The sequence below is a fragment of the Chionomys nivalis genome, chromosome 18 (assembly GCF_950005125.1).
Source record: "Chionomys nivalis chromosome 18, mChiNiv1.1, whole genome shotgun sequence".
Taxonomy (NCBI): domain Eukaryota; kingdom Metazoa; phylum Chordata; class Mammalia; order Rodentia; family Cricetidae; genus Chionomys; species Chionomys nivalis.
In genome coordinates, this window is record NC_080103.1 from 60,563,904 (window position 1) to 60,583,305 (window position 19,402).

Consider the following 19,402-nt stretch of genomic DNA (forward strand, 5'->3'; position numbering starts at 1 on the left):
ATGTTGGTGCTAGAAAATCCAAATAAAGTCCTCAGTAAGGGGACAGTGCTCTTTGCTGCTAAACCTAACCCCAGCCCCCTGTGCTCTTGATTGGTAAGGTGGTTTTACGCTGAGTTTGAGAACTGACCCATCAGTCTCAACCTTTTTCCTATCTTTTCAATTTTCATTTAAAGCTATGGATGAATTCAAGCATGCCCAAGAGGAGGAATTTTTAACTATGTATGTTCTAGAAACAAAAGTAAAATAAAAATAAACCAAAGCACTGTATTTGTAACATAGGTATTTGATAAATAGAAAAGTCATTTAACCACAGTTAAAAAAGCAAAACAAAACACAAAACCAAACAAACAAAAAATAAAGCAGACAGGCAGGGCGGTCCATGCTAGAAAGGCTGAGGCAGGAAAATCACCAAGACTCCAGTCCAACCTGGTCTACAAACTGAGTTCTAAGTCAGCCTAGGCTTCAGTGTGAGATGCTCCCAAAGTGGCAGAAAGCTCCGCGTTATCCTTCCTGAGACTATGGGTGATGCTAAAGCTTCCTGTGTTCCAGGCATCCCGCCTGGGGTTCTCTCTGCTGTTGCAGGTGATCCCCATAGGTAGCTTATGCAGAGAGTGCACTACCATCGGGTAGATTAGCTTTCCCAATAGACCCATATCCTGTGTGTTTCTTAATTTATAGGCATTTGAAGAATGCCCAGGTAGATGGCTTTGTTAGAAACATGTGCTTCAGTGAAGCGTCTATCTAATTATTCTTTGTCAATAGAAAATTGGGAGTCAGATATTGGAGTAAGAACTTGAAATGATCGGAAAAATAACAGAGAAGCCATCACAGACCTCCTCTCTGTTCCTCAGCCCAAAAGACTAAGCCCCTCTCTCAGCCCCGCCCCACTGCTTTCTGTCCCCTATCTGTCCTCAGTCCCTCCAAGACCTCTATGGTTAATTTTGGTCGGCTAGTGGCTAGCTCCGCCCTCTGACTCAAAGCAAACTTAATTGTCAGAGTGTGATCAACTACCACACAACACTCCAGCCTGCAGCTTGGTGACCCCAATTTCTCATCCATCCCAGGATTCATTTCAGAGACATTAAAGACAATCTAGGCCACTATTTCCAGAGGTGAGTTCAGAAGATCATACGTTAGAAAAACAGTGTCTGCCTACATTGAAGACTCAGGACTTGGGCTCTAGCTCCCTGTGACCTGTGTGACCCTGCCCAGGCCCTGAACCTCTTCTGGTGTCTTCTCATTTTCAAAGTAGGGGCTTTGCTTTTAGTCCTGCATAAGGTAACAGTTTTAGTAACTTTCCATTCTTGCCTATTGTGAAGATAATTAAATGTGTGGAGATAAAGAAAAACCGCATACGTTTTAGGAAAAGCTGAATATTAGGGCTTAAAGAATTTCATAATTGCTGTTGGTATATCGTGCTGTTTCTTTCTTTGTGATTCCCTTTGATACAGCACCAGGGTTACGAAGTGGATGATGATAGTGTGGTTGAGTTCAAAGGCAGAGAGTTTGGTGTGGAGCCTGATCAGTCGAGTGCAAAGGCTCAGCGGGGAATAAGATCAAGGGACGCAGAAGGGTGTTGCTATCCTTTGCAGCATTATCCAAAGTGGTAGGGGAGGTGAGGAGGGCCAGTCTCCTAGGCCTGGAACTGCCTTCCTGCCCCTCTCCTGACCTCCTTCCTTCCCCACCTCAAAATGTAAGAAAATAAATGCGTTAGCAACAAGAGACAGATCCTGGCTTAGAACAATTTTGATTTTATTATTACCATAGTCTTTTCAGGCTGGTAAGGGTGTCTGTTGGTCAGATGTGCTGGAAATGATAGAAACCGGAAAGTGAAGAAGCAGAGTGAGGTGGCAACATCCTTGAATCACAGCATTCAAGATGCAGAGGCCGTACGAAGGAGAGCTGGGGGCCAGCGTGGGCTGCGTAGGATTTTCAAGACCAACCTGGTCCACATAGCTAGACGCTATCTCAGAAAAGCTGGAATGGGTTGTAGAGCCCAGTTGTAGATGCTTAGCAAGCATAGGGCCCAGGGTCTAGCCACAGCCTGACAATGAAAAAAAAGAAAAAAAAGAAAAAAATGAGTTGCGTGTGAGTGCGTGTGAGCGTGTGTGTGGTGTGTGGTGTGTACAGTTCACGGCATTTTCTGGGTTTGGCACAGTAACTCTGTGATGTATGTGTGTGTGTGGTGTGTATGGTTCACAGCATTTTCTGGGTTTGGCACAGCACCTCTACTGGAAAGTGTCATCCTCTGAGCGAAGCCCCTGTGACCTGAAGCAGGAAGCTTTGACTACTTGTTTACGAGATATCCCCCAAGATCATGATGGGTGACTGTTGACATTCCCTCATAGAAAGGTGGGGTTGTAGGACCCTTATCTGATATTTCAGCCTCTCCCCTTCTGTACCTCAGGGCCAACTATATGCAGTTCTGCCCTAACTGTGCTCGGCCTTATTGGCCCAGAAGGCCTAGAGTGTTTGTCAGGTGGAAGCTTAACTGGGGAGGGTTTCTGTCTGTCCGTCCGTGCTGGGTGGGACTTTCCAGTGGTGTGGTTGGTGTGCAGTCAGTCATCTGAGCTCTTGTACGAAACCCCTCACCCATGCTCTTAAGAAACCCCTCACCCACACTCTAAGAAACCCTTCGCCCACGCTCTGTAAGTCATTTTGCAATCGCACGCGAGCCCTCCGTCAGACGTGGCTTATGCTGAGGCCCCATAACGAGGTGGGGTAATTGTTTACATCTCTCCAGGGAGAGTTTGGCCACACTCACATTTAATATTGAAAACGTGTCTGTTGAGTGAACAACCACCAGTGCATGCGTGGTATTAGTGTTTTGCTTGACTTCTTTTCTGGACTGGATAGAAAACTCGGCATTTGTTTTTCTCAGGTTCAGAGGATTGCTTCTCTGATATTCCTGGTGTTTGGGGGATGTGATTCTTCTTCCAGCTAGCAAAACCTCCCAGGTCATAGCAGAATCTATTTGATTGGATTTATTTAAAGAAATTATGAAAAGGCGCAGTTAAAGTTATGGGGCTATAACTAAACCCGTTCATTACTTCTCTACCCCTTTGGTGTTCCCAGTTACATAATTTTATTCGTTAACTAACCTTGCTTTTCTTAGAGTTTATTTTTAACTGGGATTTTTCTTCCTTTTAATAATAACAGGAGGGCAGAAAGGTTACCCGGACCTTTGTAATGTATAAACAACCGCACTGTTTTCTAGGTTTAAATTTTCTTTCTGTTTTCGCTACAGTGAACGACAGAGGGCTGTGAGAGATGATTCTGTGGGTAAAGGCACTTGCCACCAACGCTAACCACCTCATTTTGATCCCCGGGACCCACAGGGTGGAAGGAAAGAACTGGCTCTTGGCTGTTCTTCGTACATGACTCTGCCCTGCATGTGCCTACACCTTCTTTTACGTACGCACACACGCGTATAAGCAAATGTAATAGAAAGCTACAGGAAGTCTAATGTTTCCATAACCTGATGAATTTCAAAAGCTGGGTGCTAAAAGGGAAAAGGAAATACCAAAATTTAGTACAATTCAAAATAAATAAAGTTAGTAAATATAAACTAATTGCACACATTACTCTTGAATGCACATAAACACACCGGGCAGTTACTAGCATTGGATTTATGGTACTAACCAATTCTTCAAAGTGTGGCTCGAGCTGGCTGGAGCATGAGTGCAAAAGGCTTCAGTTATGGCTATAATATTTTAGGTTATTTAAAGGCTAACTTGTTAAGGCTAGGCATAAATATTTATTCCTTTTTTCCTCTGGACTTTTAGCATTTCATAATCTGACTGAAAATTCCTAAATCTAATGTTTGTAAGATTTTTAAGACACCACAACCCAATCTAAACAAACAAACAAAAGCCATCAGATATGGTATCTTGCTATGTTTTCCAGACGTTTTTGTTGTGTGTTGTTGAAGGCACTAAACCCCACTGGAAGTGGTATGGCGGATTTTGCTTTGTAGCTGAAGGATTTTCAGGATGAAAGGTCCTTGGATGTGAGAGGGGATCAGTGGGAAGCTTCTGGTGTAAACTGCTGATGAAACTTTGTTTAATCTGTCCTCTCTGGGGGAGAGAAAACAGTGGCAGCCTGGGTACAATGTGATAATATATTAATGTTGTCTTAGTCTCTAGGCCACCATGGCAACTGGACAGAAGTTGATGAGGGCTGTTCGAGTGTTTGAGTTTGGTGGACCTGAAGTGCTGAAACTCCAGGCCAACGTGGCCGTTCCTGTCCCCAAAGACCATCAGGTGAGGATAACCATTCCCTGCAGGTGATGCTTGCTCTGAGCAGATGCACAGCAATCTACAAAGGTGCTGGACTAGGATGCTGTTTAACTGTCTCTGTGAATCCTGACAAAGTAATGCACATGATAATTACTGAAGTAGACATTGAAAAGGAATGACCCTGGCTACCACTGATGTGGGATTCCCCTCTGTGTGCTGTGAATACCATTGGTGAATAAAGAGACTGCCTTGGCTTTTGATAGGGCAGAACTTAGGTAGGTAGGGAAAAACTAAACTGAATGCTGGGAGAAAGAAGGGCGGAGTCAGAGAGACGCCATGTAGCTCCACCGGAGACAGATGCTGGAACTTTACCCTATAAGCCAAAGCCTCATGGCTATACACAGAATAATAGAAATGGGTTAAATTAAGATGCAAGAGCTATCGAAGAAGAAGTTAGAGCCAAGCAGTGATTTAATTAATACAGTTTCTGTGTGGTTATTTAGGTTCTGGGCAGTTGGGACGAACAAGCAGCCTCATATGATGCTACCACAACATTTCTAAGGCTGGACATCACCTTTGTGTCTAGTAATGGGGTTTCAGTGTCGTCTTGAGAATTCTGAACATGTTTGTTATCATGAACCTCCCTGATTTTTATTTTTCACATGGTGGAAAAGTAATTTCCCCTCTACATTATTAAGAGAATTCAGTTATTCAGTTATAGGATTTTATTGTCTCTAGTGATCTGATTTTTAGCAATATTTTTTGATTCAAATTGTGCATATATATGCATGTATGTATATGTATATCAAGGTGCATTCCATACCACTAGTCTAATATCCTTAGAAAACCTTAGAAGAAAAAAAATTTTTTCAGCTTATCCATAGCTCATCTTTCCAGGTTCATTCCTTATTGCCCTCTCAGCAGACTGTAGCAGCCTTAAGTTTATCCAGTTTCTTCACAAGACTCTCTTTCCATCATTGTACACATTCCTTGAACCTGAAAATAACCCCTCCCTAGTCCTACAGAGTTTCTACCTGTTTGTTAAGTCCTTCTGTCAGACCTCCCTTTACTCTTACAGCAGAGATAGATACTCACTGTATTCTGAAGAAGACCATGCTTTTCTGCACTATGGGGGCTTGAACCCAGGAACTCCAACACACTAGGTAAGCATTCTGCTGATAGTCTACATCGCCAGCCCCCAAACTCAACTTCTTTCTAGCCTCACAATCTCAGTGGTCCACCAACAGAAGATTGCGCCCCGATTCCTGCAGAGCTGGTGGGGAGCCATCCTCCACCAGCGACTTGGGAACCCAGGCCTCTTTCATTGTGGGCTTCGTGGACTTTAGCAGGGAGCTTGCGTGGAAAGAGAAGGTTTTGGGGGAGGTTTTGCTGGACCAAGCCTGCAAGTGACTGAAGTACTTTGGCTCACTTTTCTGTGCTTCCACCTTGGTCCCTTGGCTCCTCATGTGTGAAGGAGGACTGGTGTCTCAGTTACTTTTCTATTGCGTGAAAAGACACCGTGACCAAGGCAACTGCTAGGAAAATGACCTTACTGGATCTTACAGTTCCGGAGGGGGAGTCCATGGGGTTTCTGTTGCTGTGGCGAACCTTCCTGACCAAAAGTTACTTGGGAAGAAAAGGGTTCATTTCACTCACACTTGCATAGACTGATTCATCACTGAAAGCAGAGAGGGTAAGAACTGTAACCGAGAAGGAACCTGAAGGCAGGAGCTGACGGCAAAGACCATGGAGGGCGCTGCTTACTGGTGTGCTCCTCATGGTTTGCTCAGCCTGCTTTATTATAGACCCCAGGACCACCAGCCCTGGGATGGTATCGAGCACTGGACTGGGCCCTCATACACCAGTCACTAATTAAGAAGATACCCTACAGACCTGCCTACAGCCCAGTCTTGTTGGGGCGGTTCCTCTGTTGGGTTCCCCTCCTCTCAGAGGACTAGAGCTTGCGCTGAGTTGGCATAGAACCAGCCAGCATAATTCACCCCTTATCAATTTGATAAACAACATCCCTGGTAAGCCACAACCTTTCCTTTCTCATTCATCCCCAAGATCACAAGCTAATAACAATATAAAATATTTTACAAACTTAAGAGCCCCACAGTCTTTACAAATTCAAACACTAAAATTCCAGTCTCTTTAAAAATCCAAAGTCTGTGTAAAACTTCAAAACCTCTTTTAAAGTTCAAAGTTTCTGAGCTATGGGCTCTTGTGAAATCACGGTAAGTCTTACTCCAAGAAGTATAGTAACCTGAATGAAGCAAAACCAAGCTGCAGCAGTGCCTTCCACATTCCCCCAAAACCCAGCAGGGTCAGGCCCATCACCTATCCTCGGGTGCCCACTTGTCTCAGGGTTGCTATTGCTGGGACAAAATATCGTAATCAAACGCAGCTTGGGGAGGAGGAGAGGCTATTGCACTCCCTGTACCATATCACAGCTCATACAAGCAGTGAGGGCAGAAATGCAAGCAGGTCAGGAGCCTCAAGACAGAAGCGGATGCAGAGGCCATGGAGGGCACTGCTTACTCGCTTGCTCTTCATGGCTTGCTCTTCCTGCTTTCCTATAGCACTCAGGGCCACCTGCTTAGGAATGGCACCACCCATAATGGGCTGAGCTCCCACATCACTATTTAAGAGACTACCTTCTGGGCTGGTCTCCAGTCAGATCGTGTGGAAACAGTTTCTCGGTTGGTGTTCCCTGCTCTCAGATGACTACAGTGTGTGCCAAGTTGGCATAACAACTACTGGCACATGGTATAGTGTTCCTCATACATGTCTAAGAAGAGGAAGTCGCTCTTGTGGACACCTAGAGTTCGCTGAAACACGCCTCTCCGAGCGTCTTTTATTGTTTCCTGAGAGTTTGGAATAGCGTGTAAGCCAGTCTACCTTACTTCTTAATGTACACTTAGAATGCAGACTTGTTGAAAGCACAGGCTTGTTGGGTCTTGCTTTTTTTTTTTTTTTTAAATTTTCCTCAGTTTTTCTAGCTCTGCAGTGCCACAATGCTCTGTGTGACCTGAATTGTATTGTCATTACAGGTTCTAATCAAAGTCCACGCCTGTGGTGTCAACCCCGTAGAGACCTACATTCGCTCTGGCACCTACAGCCGAAAACCCATGTTGCCCTACACTCCAGGCACCGATGTGGCGGGGGTCATCGAATCTGTTGGAGACAATGTATCTGCTTTCAAGGTATCTTCCATTTTTGATGATTTCTATTTTGACTTAGTAGCATTCTTCTGAAATTTAATTATAGCTTTAAAGGCTTTCAAAGGTACTGGTTGCACAGTTTCTGCTAGTTGGGGGACCCCTAGCCATGAAGAAAGTATATCGTATCCAGAGGCCTTGCTTGTCAGCACAGCTGGGAATCAATACTGGGTAATTTTGGTGTCATCACGACTCAGTGGATGAGCTGTGGTCTGTTTAGTCTAATAGAAACTTGTGAGTGAAGAAAACACATAGGGATGTGTAGGGACATAGCCCCACCCATTGGGGGCGTGTTCGCCTCGGGCTAATGTTTATGGATAAAGCTGCCGGGCGTGAGCCCAGCAGCCCTTTTTCTTTTGCTCTGCTTTTCCAGTGCTCCGCGGGAACCTGTGGTCCTGTAAGTCTATTTCCTTATTAAAGCTGTATATATCTATATAATCTGTCTACATTCATTTGCTCCGCCACAGGGATGTCAGACGGCCCCGGCTCTTCTCACACAGACAGAACACACAGGGGTATCAGATGGCTCGGCCCTTCTCACACAGACAGAACACACAGGGGTGTCAGACGGCCCGGCCCTTCTCACACTGTTTCATTTCTTCTCACAAAGTAGAAGAAAGGCTAGCTCTTTTGGAGAATAAATAAAACACGAGCATGTGCAGCATCTCTCTGCCGTGTCAGAGTTGAGATCAGGGCTGTGGTCATGGCTGTCGTTACTGTTCTGCCAAAAGACTTGCCCAGCATGGATCGTGTTTTTGGAGGATGCTTACGCCTACCCTCCTCCAACTTCCTTGACCTGCTCAGCTCTGGCAGCATAGTCACCAAAATGGGGCCTCACTGGAGAAACTTAGCGTGCCCCTGTGCAGGGAGTGGGCAGATCCCTGCAGCTTTCCACTTCTCGGCTTGTAGCAATGTGGTATCTGCCCCCATAGTATCTCTGAAACTCTCTCGCTAATGCCAGTAATCCCGGAGTCAGTGGGCCCTTCTATGTCATTATCATAACTTCCCAATGACACTTGACACTTTCAGTCACTTAACGTTTTCTTAGACAGCAAAAGCCAAGCCCAGCTTTTACTCTGGGTTCCCTGTGCAGCTTACCCTTCCTCCAAGCATCCTTGTTTGCCGTCGTTGCTCTGTGAATGCCACCTTAATCCTGCTACCCTCTCAGTCCCACCCAGCCCTGCCTCCCATGTTTTCTTGCTCTGCCATTGCCTGTCTCCCTTTCCCTCCCCTCCTCTTAGACATGTGCTGCCATAGATATCCCCCTCAGGACTCCAAAGCAGTGTTCTCCTTCCGGCGAGTTCTTCACGTCCGAACCACACGGACATCAATAGGGCGTGTTTTCAAGTCATAAAGCAGGGCTCATCTACTTGGTCTTCCTTGCTCATTCCCAAACAGCACTGCCCTCACACTGGCCTTTGGTGCTCAGTTTTCCTCCAAAGCCTTCTCACATCCACCCTGCAGCACAGTGCTGTTGGCTTTTCATTTCTTTGTAAGGGGGCCAGTTGAGTATACGGGGGCCATCATTGCACAGTAGTTTATTCTAGGGTCTATCTTTCTTCCTTCCTCCCTTCCTCTCTCTCTCTCTCTCTCTCTCTCTCTCTCTCTCTCTCTCTCTCTCTCTCTCCTTTTTCCCCTAAAGATGTAGGCCAGGTGTTGGGTGGTCAGCCATGTCTCTAGACACATGGGACATGTTACCAAAGCATGTGCTTTCCTATGGCCGGGGTGTAGCAGGTAGCCATTACCAGGGGGCCTTGCTTCTTGCTGAGAGAGGAACTGGGGTCTACTCTGTCTCTCTCTGCTATTTCAATCTTAATTGGAACTTAAGGGCACTCCAGTTTCCTCATCCGTCGGCAATGATGGAGCGCGCATGTTCCCTAGATCACTGTGGTGGTTATGTAGAAGGCCACGGCTCCCAGCTTAGTAAGTGCTCAGCAGAACTACAGTCCTGTTCCCCTGCCTCCTTTAATGCTTGCTTTTTTAAGTTCCCACTTAGAAAACATGCATAGACGTTCAGTGTTTCAGTTGTGTGCATGAGATGCCGAGTTGGAGATGCCCATATATAAATGAGTATTTCTTGTCTTCCTGTAAGGTTGGCATTGTAAAAGTCTCGTTCATCTTGTCCTAATAGGAATCATGGCTGCATGCACTCGGTGATCTCTTTTTCAGAAAGGGGACCGGGTCTTCTGCTCCAGCACAGTTTCTGGCGGTTATGCAGAGTTTGCTCTGGTAGCGGATCACACTGTCTACACCCTGCCCGAGACGCTGAACTTCAAGCAGGGCGCTGCGCTTGGGATCCCATACTTTACAGCCTGCAGGGCTCTGTTCCACAGGTGAGGTGGCGCTGCTGCTCACAGCCCGCAGGGCTCTGTTCCACAGGTGTGGAACATCCTTCACAGCCCAAGCAGGCGGCTCTCCCTACCTGTTTCTTGCTTGTACCGTGGCTGCTTGTCATTTGCCATGAAACCTATTTGGGGTCATGACAGTCATGGAGAGGGCAGGAGTTTGACCATTTTGAGTAAGAAAGAGGGAATTAATCCCTCGAATAGAGATGATTTTCTCAAAACCTGGGAATCAGGAGGGACATGTTACAAGATCCTGAGCTATCTTTCTGTGTCTTAGTCATTGTGCTATTGCTGGGAAGAACCACGATGGCCATGGCAACTCTTACACAGGGAAGCATGTGATTGGGGGTTTGCTATGGTTTCAGAGCATCAGTCCACTGCCACTAAGACAGAGGGCATGGCCGCAGGCGGGCATGGTGCTGCGGCTAAGAGTGCTACGTCTCCCAGGCAACAGGAAGTGACTGTCACACCGAGGGCTGCTTAAACAAAAGAGACCTCAGAGCCCAACCCCACAGGGACACGCTTCCTCCAACAAGGCCGCACCTCCTCATAGTGCCTCTCCCTTTGGGAGCCATAGTTTTTCAAATCACCACATACATTGGGCAAATATTTCAAGAGAGTCAAGTTTTCTGATCAATTAAGACTTTTTTTTTTTTAAGATTTATTTATTATGTATACAACATTCTGCCTCAATATATGCCCGCACGCCAGAGGAGGGCGCCAGATCTCAGTACAGATGGTTGTGAGCCACCATGTGGTTGGTGGGAATTGAACTCAGGACCTCTGGAAGAGCAGCCAGTGTTCTTAACCTCTGAGCCATCTCTCCAGCCCCCAATCTAAGACTCTTTGGTGGTGAGATGGAACCAGGCAAAGGTAATCAGAGCGCTGAAGAGAAGCAGCAGCCAAGGGGGTGGTCACTGCTGCAGCAGTGGCCCTGGTGTCTGGTACTTCTCCGGTTATTCCCGTTGAACATGGAAGAGAGTGGATGAAAGTAAGGGAACATCGGACATGGGTGCTGGGTATTCTTCATGAAGGGTGAGATCCAGAACACAGCTCGACTGGGGTTGAGTTATTAAAAGACATAAGAGTTAACAAGTAAACAGCACAGGTTTATACAGTGACGATAACTGTTGGTGTTTAAAAGAGCATAGTTACATGGCTCAGGCGAAAAGCCTGGACATTCACAAGATTTTCAGAGGTGTGGAGAGGCAAGGACATTTTCTTAGCACTGCCAAAAGCAGCCCACCTGCTATTACCTGGGTAACCCTGGACCCCAGGATAAAGACTGAGCTGTAGAACGCTTGTCTTGGGACACTCTCTGTGGGGACACCCGGGCATGAGGGACTCTAGTTCTTCTGGTTCAGAATTTCCACCAACATCACGGACTGTAGCCTAAGAACTGCAGTGTGATTTCTGCATCCAACATGGACAGAGGCAGGAAACAGATACCCAGTGGCATCTCTTGAGTGGGTATTGCATAGAAGAACTATTCATCCTGACTCTGGGAACCATCCTTTTGAGCCTTGAGTTAAGAGGATGTTTGACTCCATGTCAGGATGCAGTAGCTCTTTGAGCGTTGGCTGGAGCAAGGGTAGAAATCACTCAATGATGATGGAAAACACCAGCTCTTGGTTAGCCTCGAAGGAGAGCGTAATGAATGCTCCTGTTTTGTTCCGCAGTGCCCGGGTGCGAGCTGGGGAAAGCGTCCTGGTTCACGGGGCCAGTGGAGGAGTAAGTATCTGTCTTTCTAAGTCTGTTTAAGTGAGCATGGAGTTACAGGTCTCATGTAATAGTTCATGAAATCTCTACCTTTTTACTTTTTAAATTTTAAAAAGTTATTCTTTGAGCGTTTCATACATTGCATTCAGTGGGTTTGATCTTACCCCCACCCCCCACCTCCAACATGACTTTCCCAACTTCATGTTCTCCTCTTCTTCTTTTAAAAATAACCCATTGGGTCCAAAGTCAGTGATACCTAGATGAGAAGCCGTCTGCAGGAACACAGTGGGCCCAGGAGGACCACACGCTGCAGAAAACTGTCCCTTCCTCCCCTAGCCGTCATCAGCTGCCAGTAGCTCCTCAGCTGGGACAAGGCCTGGTGCACCCCTCCTCTCTGTGCTGCGAAGCTAACATTGTACACAGTAAAGTCACTTTGAAGAGCCAAATTTATAGTCATGCTCCCGCTCCCGGGCCTTTCATGCTGCAAAGCTTCTTGAGATGCAGTCCCGGAGTGAATTCATGGCTGATGCTGTAGCATTTCTGGCTTAATAAATTCAGCAGGACACCTGATAACATGGTGGGCAGTGGTGAACTTCTCTTCTGTCCAGCCCTCCTCTCCCCGCCCCACCAACACAATGCACACTGTGATGACATCCAAGGAGTGCATGGTATATAGCCGTGTCCTCAACTCCACAACCCAAGGCTTCAAATGTTAGTGTCTAGTGGGGCAAAGATTCAGAACCTAGAACCTCAGCCCCTGTAGGAAATCACCAAGCACAGCACTGTTGAAGCCTCCTCAGCGAGCTTCCTGCAGCCTGTCTCCAAGGAGCATGGAGGGAAAAGCAGAGTCGTGCATTTGGGATTTGGTAACTCCAGCACAGAGAGACTTTGGAAATGTTGGCGAGAAGATTTCACGTCGTTAAAATCCAGGACCTGGGACGCAATGGCTCACCTTCAGGGAGCTTGTCAACCCTCAGTACTGGGGGCTCTGGGTAGCTCATGGGCACAGCATGACTTGGCCTCTAAAAGTGCCAGGTAACTCAAGAAGTCAGGGCACTCTGTGTCTCTTTAGAGATGAACTTCTTGTTTCATCTCCAGCTTCCTGAATGCCTCAAAGAAATCAATCCTGGGGACTTCAAAGATTAGACGATTAATCAAAAAGCCCAAGGTGTCTCTGTGGCTTGAGGAGGCACACCAGCTGAGTTCACTGATTACCGTCACCAAAGGCTGGTTTGGATGAAATTTAAATTTAACCTAATAACCGAAGGTTTGAAAAGCACATGTGTTTATATTGCTGTGGCTTTCCCAGAGCCTGCCGCTCTGTAGAGAGGAGAGATTTTGGTACAGTGGAGAGACAGGGGTTTAAAGGAAATCTCTTTATTCCCTTCACCCTCCTGTAAAAAACCCCATCGCTTCTGAGGGATTGGTTTGCTTTTTTAAAAGGTAAATCCAAACTGTTGGTTTTCGGAGCTGGTTGAGCCCGCTAAATCCTGGCTGGCTGGGACGGGCTGACAGCCCGCTGTGTGAAGCACCTGTGATCCTCCTGCCCTATCAGAGGGATACAGAGCCCTGGCTTTCCCTGGCTTCTGTCTGTACTCTCTGTTCTCACTTAATTCCCGTTCCTGCGGGATTATGTTGTGGGTTTAAGATGACGTGGATTTACGAAACAGCCATTGTCCTAGTGTGTTGGTAGGGAGTGCCTCCTTTTACTGCTAGCTAGCAAAGTAAGTTGGAGACAAATAACTGGCAAATAATGGCGCCTAATCTCCTGGAAAATATTGTGAGTCTAATTATTGGCAAGGAAATAACAGCCAGAACCACGCAGAAGACTGAGAGACCCATCAGCAGAGGGCGTTACATGGTATGTTTGCACTAAGTCTCTGCTCTAAAATGGGATTTTATTAGAGCCAGAGTGTTAGTAGAAAACTTCAATCATTGGAGTCGATTGTGATGACCCCTTAGTGCAGCTTTCACCTAGTGAGCTGGCTGTCTCCTGCATTAGTGGAGTCCTGCGTTCTTGTCTCTGTTAGAGTATAGAATCCCTGCAATAGCCTGACTTGCATAACCTCGTCCACCCCATGGACCTTACAGTCTTTAAACCTATTTCAGCTCAGGAGGCTAGAATTTCTCCTGCTCTAGTGAGTTTCTCTCATTTTTCTAGTAGTTATTTTTTCTATCTTGCCCAACCCTGTTGGCCTTCCTGATCATAGCTTCTTCATTTAAAAAAATTTTTTTTGTATTATGTATACAGTGTGCTGTCTGTATGTTTTGCTGACACGCCAGAGGAGAGCATCAGATCTCATTGTAGATGGTTGTGAGCCACCGTGTGGTTCCTGGAACTGACCTCAGGACCTCTGGAAAAGTAGTCAATGCTCTTAACTTCTGAGTCATCAAAGGCTTTTCAGGAACGCAGAGAATATGTTACATCAGGCTTGTATTCTCTTTTCCAGGTTGGATTGGCTACATGCCAGATTGCCAGAGCTCATGGCTTAAAGGTTTTGGGCACCGCTGGTTCTGAGGAAGGAAAAAAGCTTGTTCTTCAAAATGGCGCTCATGAAGTGTTTGACCACAAGGAAGTTAATTATATTGATAAAATCAAGGTAAAGTTTTCTAAGTTTTACATAAGTCAAATATTGCTTCTTGGAGATTTACTTAAGTTATTTTAACTACTACCCTTTTAATGAATAAATAAAATCTTGCTTAATAAATAAGATTGCTTCCATTTTCATATCTGTACTGCTCTCATCCCATGTGTGTTTTAGTTGACTTAAAAGGCACAGGCTTGCCGGGCGGTGGTGGCGCACGCCTTTAATCCCAGCACTGTTCCCTCCCTTCCTCCTTCACAATGTAGTTCTGCTTTTGTGTCATTTGATGTCTTTGGAGGATGTATCTCAGGGGTCAGAGGTGAGTCTTTGTCACGAGGCCGGTCTTGTGTCTGTCTTCATCCTCAGGAGCATGAGACCTTGACTGTGTCTCCTTGAAGCTGGCTGTCTTGCTACACACGGACATCATTTTAGCCTCCTTCCTCTCGTGCTGTCACACACTGTGTCTGAATGCCCTCTGTTGTCTCTGCTGAGTTCTATTCCTTTGGGCCCTGGTGTCATTCTCTGCTGACCTTCACCTTATAATCTGGCACAGGCTGCAGTGGACCCAAAGCTCACCATGTCCTGTAGACTGGCTGGCCAGTGAACTGGGGTCTATGAATCTCTGCCTCCAACTCAGGGTTACACCTTTTTTCCCCCATGGAGATGGATCTGGAGAAGCCTGTGTAGCCCACGGTTCACCCCAGCCTTCTCCCTGACCAGCCCTGATTATGCCAGTTTTAAATCACGTTCTTCCTGCTGCCCTCCAGGTTGCCCAGATTACTCTGCCAGTTTCGCCCCTGAAAGCTCTGCCAAGTCCTTGTTACCCGGTGCTTAAGCCTCTGTTTCCTCAGCCTTGATACTTGTAACTGAGCTCAGAGCCCCTCTGTCTTCTATTGCTCCCAGAGATATTTGTTCCTTTAAATAAATGAAGAAATAACTAGAATAAATCGCTGTTCAAAGAGGAATTTTGACCCCCCTGTTCTTATTGAGCTTCTAGTACTTAAAGCATTGAATTATGAACACCCAAAAATAAAACAAAGGAAAACGCATAGCCCTTTCTGTGGCATGCAGTTCAGATGCTCAGTTTGGAACAGTTTGCATTGCCCTCCCCTACAAAGCTGTGGCTGAGGAGGCAGAGGTCTCCCCAAAGGTCTTGGGTGTAGCTTTTCCTCACCTTCCTTTTTGTGTTTAGGGATCTCCCTTTCATCCTCTGGGCCACTTTCTCTGACCAGTGTAGGCAATTCAACTCTAACTTTTTCATTCTGTGACTCATGACTTAGGTCTGCTAACGTGGTACTCAAGCCTTACATGAGAGCTGTGCTTGTGGTATTCTCTTCCCCAACCCCTGGCTTTAAGTGTGTTGCATCCATTCTACCCAATGCTTGATTTAAGTATTCATTTCTGTTAAGACAAAATAAAACAAATGTAATATAAGATAACTAACTATAATATTGCTGGTTCTTCAAGAACCATTTTGAACATGAAGAACCAATACCCTACAGTGCAGACAAAGAGAATTAGTATAGCAAACAAGTGATAAACCACTAGTGCAACACTGAATACGTACCCCACCCACAGAAACGTACTACGGCCCCTCCTCAGCCCAGATGCACAGGTATCCACTTATGCATACATATTTGCACACACAAATATAAATATGCATGTGCACACGCGCGCGCACACACACACCCTGAAAGGCCAAGTAGCTAGTACTTACTTATTTACTTCTTTTTGTTTGTTTGTTTGTTTTGTTAAAAATGGGAGACCCCTAGGGTTTGGGAAGCTTTGATTTATTGTTTACTCTCTGTAAACATTTTTTCATAATAGGAAAATTTTAACTAAGAAAAAGGTATTGTAAATGGAAGTTTCTGTCCCACCCTGACCTGCAGCTGTTCATTCCCAAAGAAATGCACAGAGGCTTATATTAATTATAAACAGGTCTATTAGCTCAGGCTTATTGTTAGCTATCTCTTACAACTTAAATTAACTCATAATTCTTGTCTGTGTTTAGCCACGTGACTTAGTATCTTCTCTCAGTGGTGCATTCTCATCCTGCTTCCTCTGCATCTGGCTGGTGACTGATTGACTCTCTGCCTTTCCTCTTCCCAGAATTCTCCTAGTCTGGTTACCTCTCCTATACTTCCTGCCTGGCTACTGGCCAGTCAGCATTTCATTAAACCAGTATGAGTGACAAATCTTTACAGTGTACAAGAGCATTATCCCACAGCCAAGTATTTTATATTCATGCTGACTACACACACACAAAGAATTCATCAGATTTCATCTCATTATGGCCATTTATCCAGGGCTTCTTAGTCTTCACACTGCACAGGGCGGCTGCTTGCTTGGCACAGCATCATTGCCTTGTAATTAGATCATTCTAAAGCAGCCATTGTTAGTCCTAAAAACGTAGCATTTACATGCCATCTCAAAGGCATTTCTGTGGAACACGCTGCCGGAGAAGCGGTTTCACAGCAGCTCACCTTTATCTTCTTCCTTTTATTGTGCAGAAAGCTGTTGGTGACGAGGGTGTTGATGTGGTTATTGAGATGCTGGCGAATGTGAACCTGAGTAATGACTTGAAGCTCCTGTCCCGTGGAGGGCGGATAATCGTAAGTACTGTTCCTCATCGCTTTGAGTTGCCTGCCGTTTGCCCCATTCACAGTAATCTTCACTATGGGCCCGATGTTTTCACGACAGGTTGTTGGCTGTCGAGGCACTATTGAGATAAACCCAAGGGACACCATGGCAAAGGAGACGAGCATAATTGGAGTTTCTCTCTTTTCATCCACCAAGGTACAGATGGACGTGGTTCTGATGTTGCTAACTTAAACACTGGGAAATGTGTCTATCAGCAGATTGACAGTAGAAGTAGTTGTTGAGCTTGGTGACCCGACTAGAGCAGTAGATACCAGTCACTAGATGGTGCCATGTAATTCAGTCTGTGTTTGGGAGAGGGCATACTAGTCATAGCTATTTCAAGACAGTATTTCATATACTAACACTGTCCCAGGATGTGTGATTGACAGAGAATTAAAAGGTAGTTCTGGACAAAGTGCCAAATCCTGCACATTTGCCGGAGGACTTTTCTGGAATGGCTCTAGATATCCAACCAAATGCAAGTCCTGTGGTCCTTGCTGAGAAACAAATGACAATAAAACACAATTTTAAATTATTTTTCTCTCTCTCCCCTAGGAGGAACTTCAGCAGTTTGCAGGCATCCTCCAAACAGGAATGGAAAAAGGTTGGGTGAAACCCGTGATAGGTTCTGAGTACCCTTTGGAGAAAGTGGTCCAGGCCCATGAAGACATCATCCATAGCAGTGGGAAGACCGGGAAAATGATTCTTCTCTTATGATGACCAATTCTTTCTGGGATGCCCTGTGCCACTGTGACATCTTCACTCCCAAGTCTTTCTGATACCATCTTTAATCAGCGTTCATTTCATTGAGTTTCATGTATTAAAAACACTAATTTAGGGAGTAGACAGTGGAGTAACACCATAGCAGACAGCAGTATGTAGTCTTGCGTGGTGTTAGCATGCATCTCAAAACTGTTTTTGCTTCTCTCTCTTTGTTTTCTTTGTTTGGTTTAGTGTTTCTATTTTGTTTTGAGACAGAATCTTGCTCTGCAGTTCATGCTGGCATTGAACTCATGGCAATCCTTCTGTCTCAACTTTCTGAGTGCCAGGATAATAGTCCTGGACTGCCACACAACTTCATTTCAGAACTTCTTAATTCTTTAACTTCATGCCTTTGCCTAAAATGTACTAATTCAAAATAAGACTATAAATCTGCTTGGACTTCCAAGCCTACCTACCTTTATTAAGAGTCACCAGTCCTCTGAACGGCGGTGACTGTTTGGACTCTGCAGGCTTTCTGGGCTGAAAAACATACTTCTAAAATGAACATCCTCTCAGCCTCTGGGAAGGGCGAACATGAGTAACGCTGGGGACGCTGTCAGTCTGTTTTCCTCACATTCCCGAAAACGCTGACAACTCAATGAGCGCTGGTCACCAGCCACGTTCCGGGAGGTCAGCAACCTTATCTAGGTCTGTGGTGTTCAGTGCAGTCCTCCATTAAATGCCTCATGGTTCTTTAGGGTTTCCTGAGCGTGTGACACGAGTCATATAATTTGACGTAATTTCACCTAAAATTGTAAGTTCACACATTTCGCACATGGGCAAGGTCTGCTTTAGTTCTCATGGTTTTGTAACCTGGAATAAATTCTGTAGAACACTGAAGCCTGCGCCTATCTTTTTCATGGGGCATAAGCCTCATTTCTGCATTGTTCCCGACCTTGTGGCTGCTTAGTAGGCCTGTTCTACGCTGTGATTCGTTTAGACTAAATAAAAGGACGGCCTTTTAGAAATCTTACACCAGTATTCTGTCCAAGGAGATGAGGTTCCCTCATTCACTTTGGGCTTTGTGTTCTCCACATGAACGCATCGCCCTGTCTCTAGGTGCACTGTGTGGATGACTGTCCTGTTTCATCTGTTCTGTTGAACAACACTCTGCCGTCTGAATGTCGACCCCTGCTAAGTCGTAAGCAGACATCACTGTTCAAGTTGGGGGACATGGCCATTGACGTATGTGCTGTGACCAATGTGTTTTAGTCATTAGCATGGTCTACGTTCAGCCACCGTTATCTTACTAATTAACGTCCTATCAAATAGCATTCAGCAGAGTTTCAGAAAGACGATGTCTTGGATCCTCAGAGTAGTATTTTATATGCTTCCTAAAATGGAGGGTTCTTTGTTTATGCAAAAAGAAAAGGGGATGATGCTTGTGTGAGCAGCTTGATCTGTTTGCAGAACTGTGAATGAGCTAACACACAGCCATTGCTATAGGCCAGTTCCTTGTGAGGGCAAAACTAACCACACTTAGAGTGACCTGCCAGGTTAAGGCGCTGCGGCACCAGGTGTGTTTCTGCGTGAGTTTCTAATTCTGGCGCTAGTCCTGTCCCAACTTCCAGATCACCAGTATCACTAACTAGGACCCAGATCACCAGGGGCTGTCCTCCATGAAAGGTGGATAGTGAGCATTTCAGTTCCCAGCCTTCTATATTTCTGTCCTTGGCTTCTCTGAGTTCTGTGCCCAAGACTTGTGTTGGAGAACAGGATGATGAGCTGCTCTGATGGCCAGACCATGTGCAAGACGCATAACCTAGACTCGTGACCTGGCCTTCCCTTTTGTTTTTGATGTTAAACTTCAAGCTCTTGCTTACCTCTCAAGGTCTTTGGCTTTCCTGACCATCTATTCCTCTGGCTTCCATAGGCATCCGACAGCCTGCTTC

The 19,402-nt window shown here is 45.7% G+C and overlaps 1 protein-coding gene across 5 annotated transcripts in view; it reads left to right on the plus strand.

Moving 5' to 3' along the window:
* The window catches only part of Cryz (crystallin zeta), a 20,754-nt gene extending 2,410 nt beyond the window's left edge, over window positions 1–18,344 (plus strand). For 4 of the 5 annotated variants that reach the window (XM_057793488.1, XM_057793486.1, XM_057793487.1 and 1 more), the window contains 8 exons: window positions 4,139–4,262; window positions 7,292–7,444; window positions 9,629–9,792; window positions 11,484–11,535; window positions 13,974–14,123; window positions 16,619–16,720; window positions 16,809–16,904; window positions 17,304–18,344. In XM_057793488.1, the coding sequence (XP_057649471.1) occupies window positions 4,152–4,262; window positions 7,292–7,444; window positions 9,629–9,792; window positions 11,484–11,535; window positions 13,974–14,123; window positions 16,619–16,720; window positions 16,809–16,904; window positions 17,304–17,465 (990 nt within the window). In that variant the 5' untranslated portion in view covers window positions 4,139–4,151 and the 3' untranslated portion in view covers window positions 17,466–18,344. Of the gene's footprint in view, window positions 1–4,138; window positions 4,263–5,316; window positions 5,402–7,291; window positions 7,445–9,628; window positions 9,793–11,483; window positions 11,536–13,973; window positions 14,124–16,618; window positions 16,721–16,808; window positions 16,905–17,303 lie in introns of those variants that run through there. The other variant, XM_057793489.1, reaches the window with a different exon arrangement.
* Window positions 18,345–19,402: the final 1,058 nt, after the last annotated feature.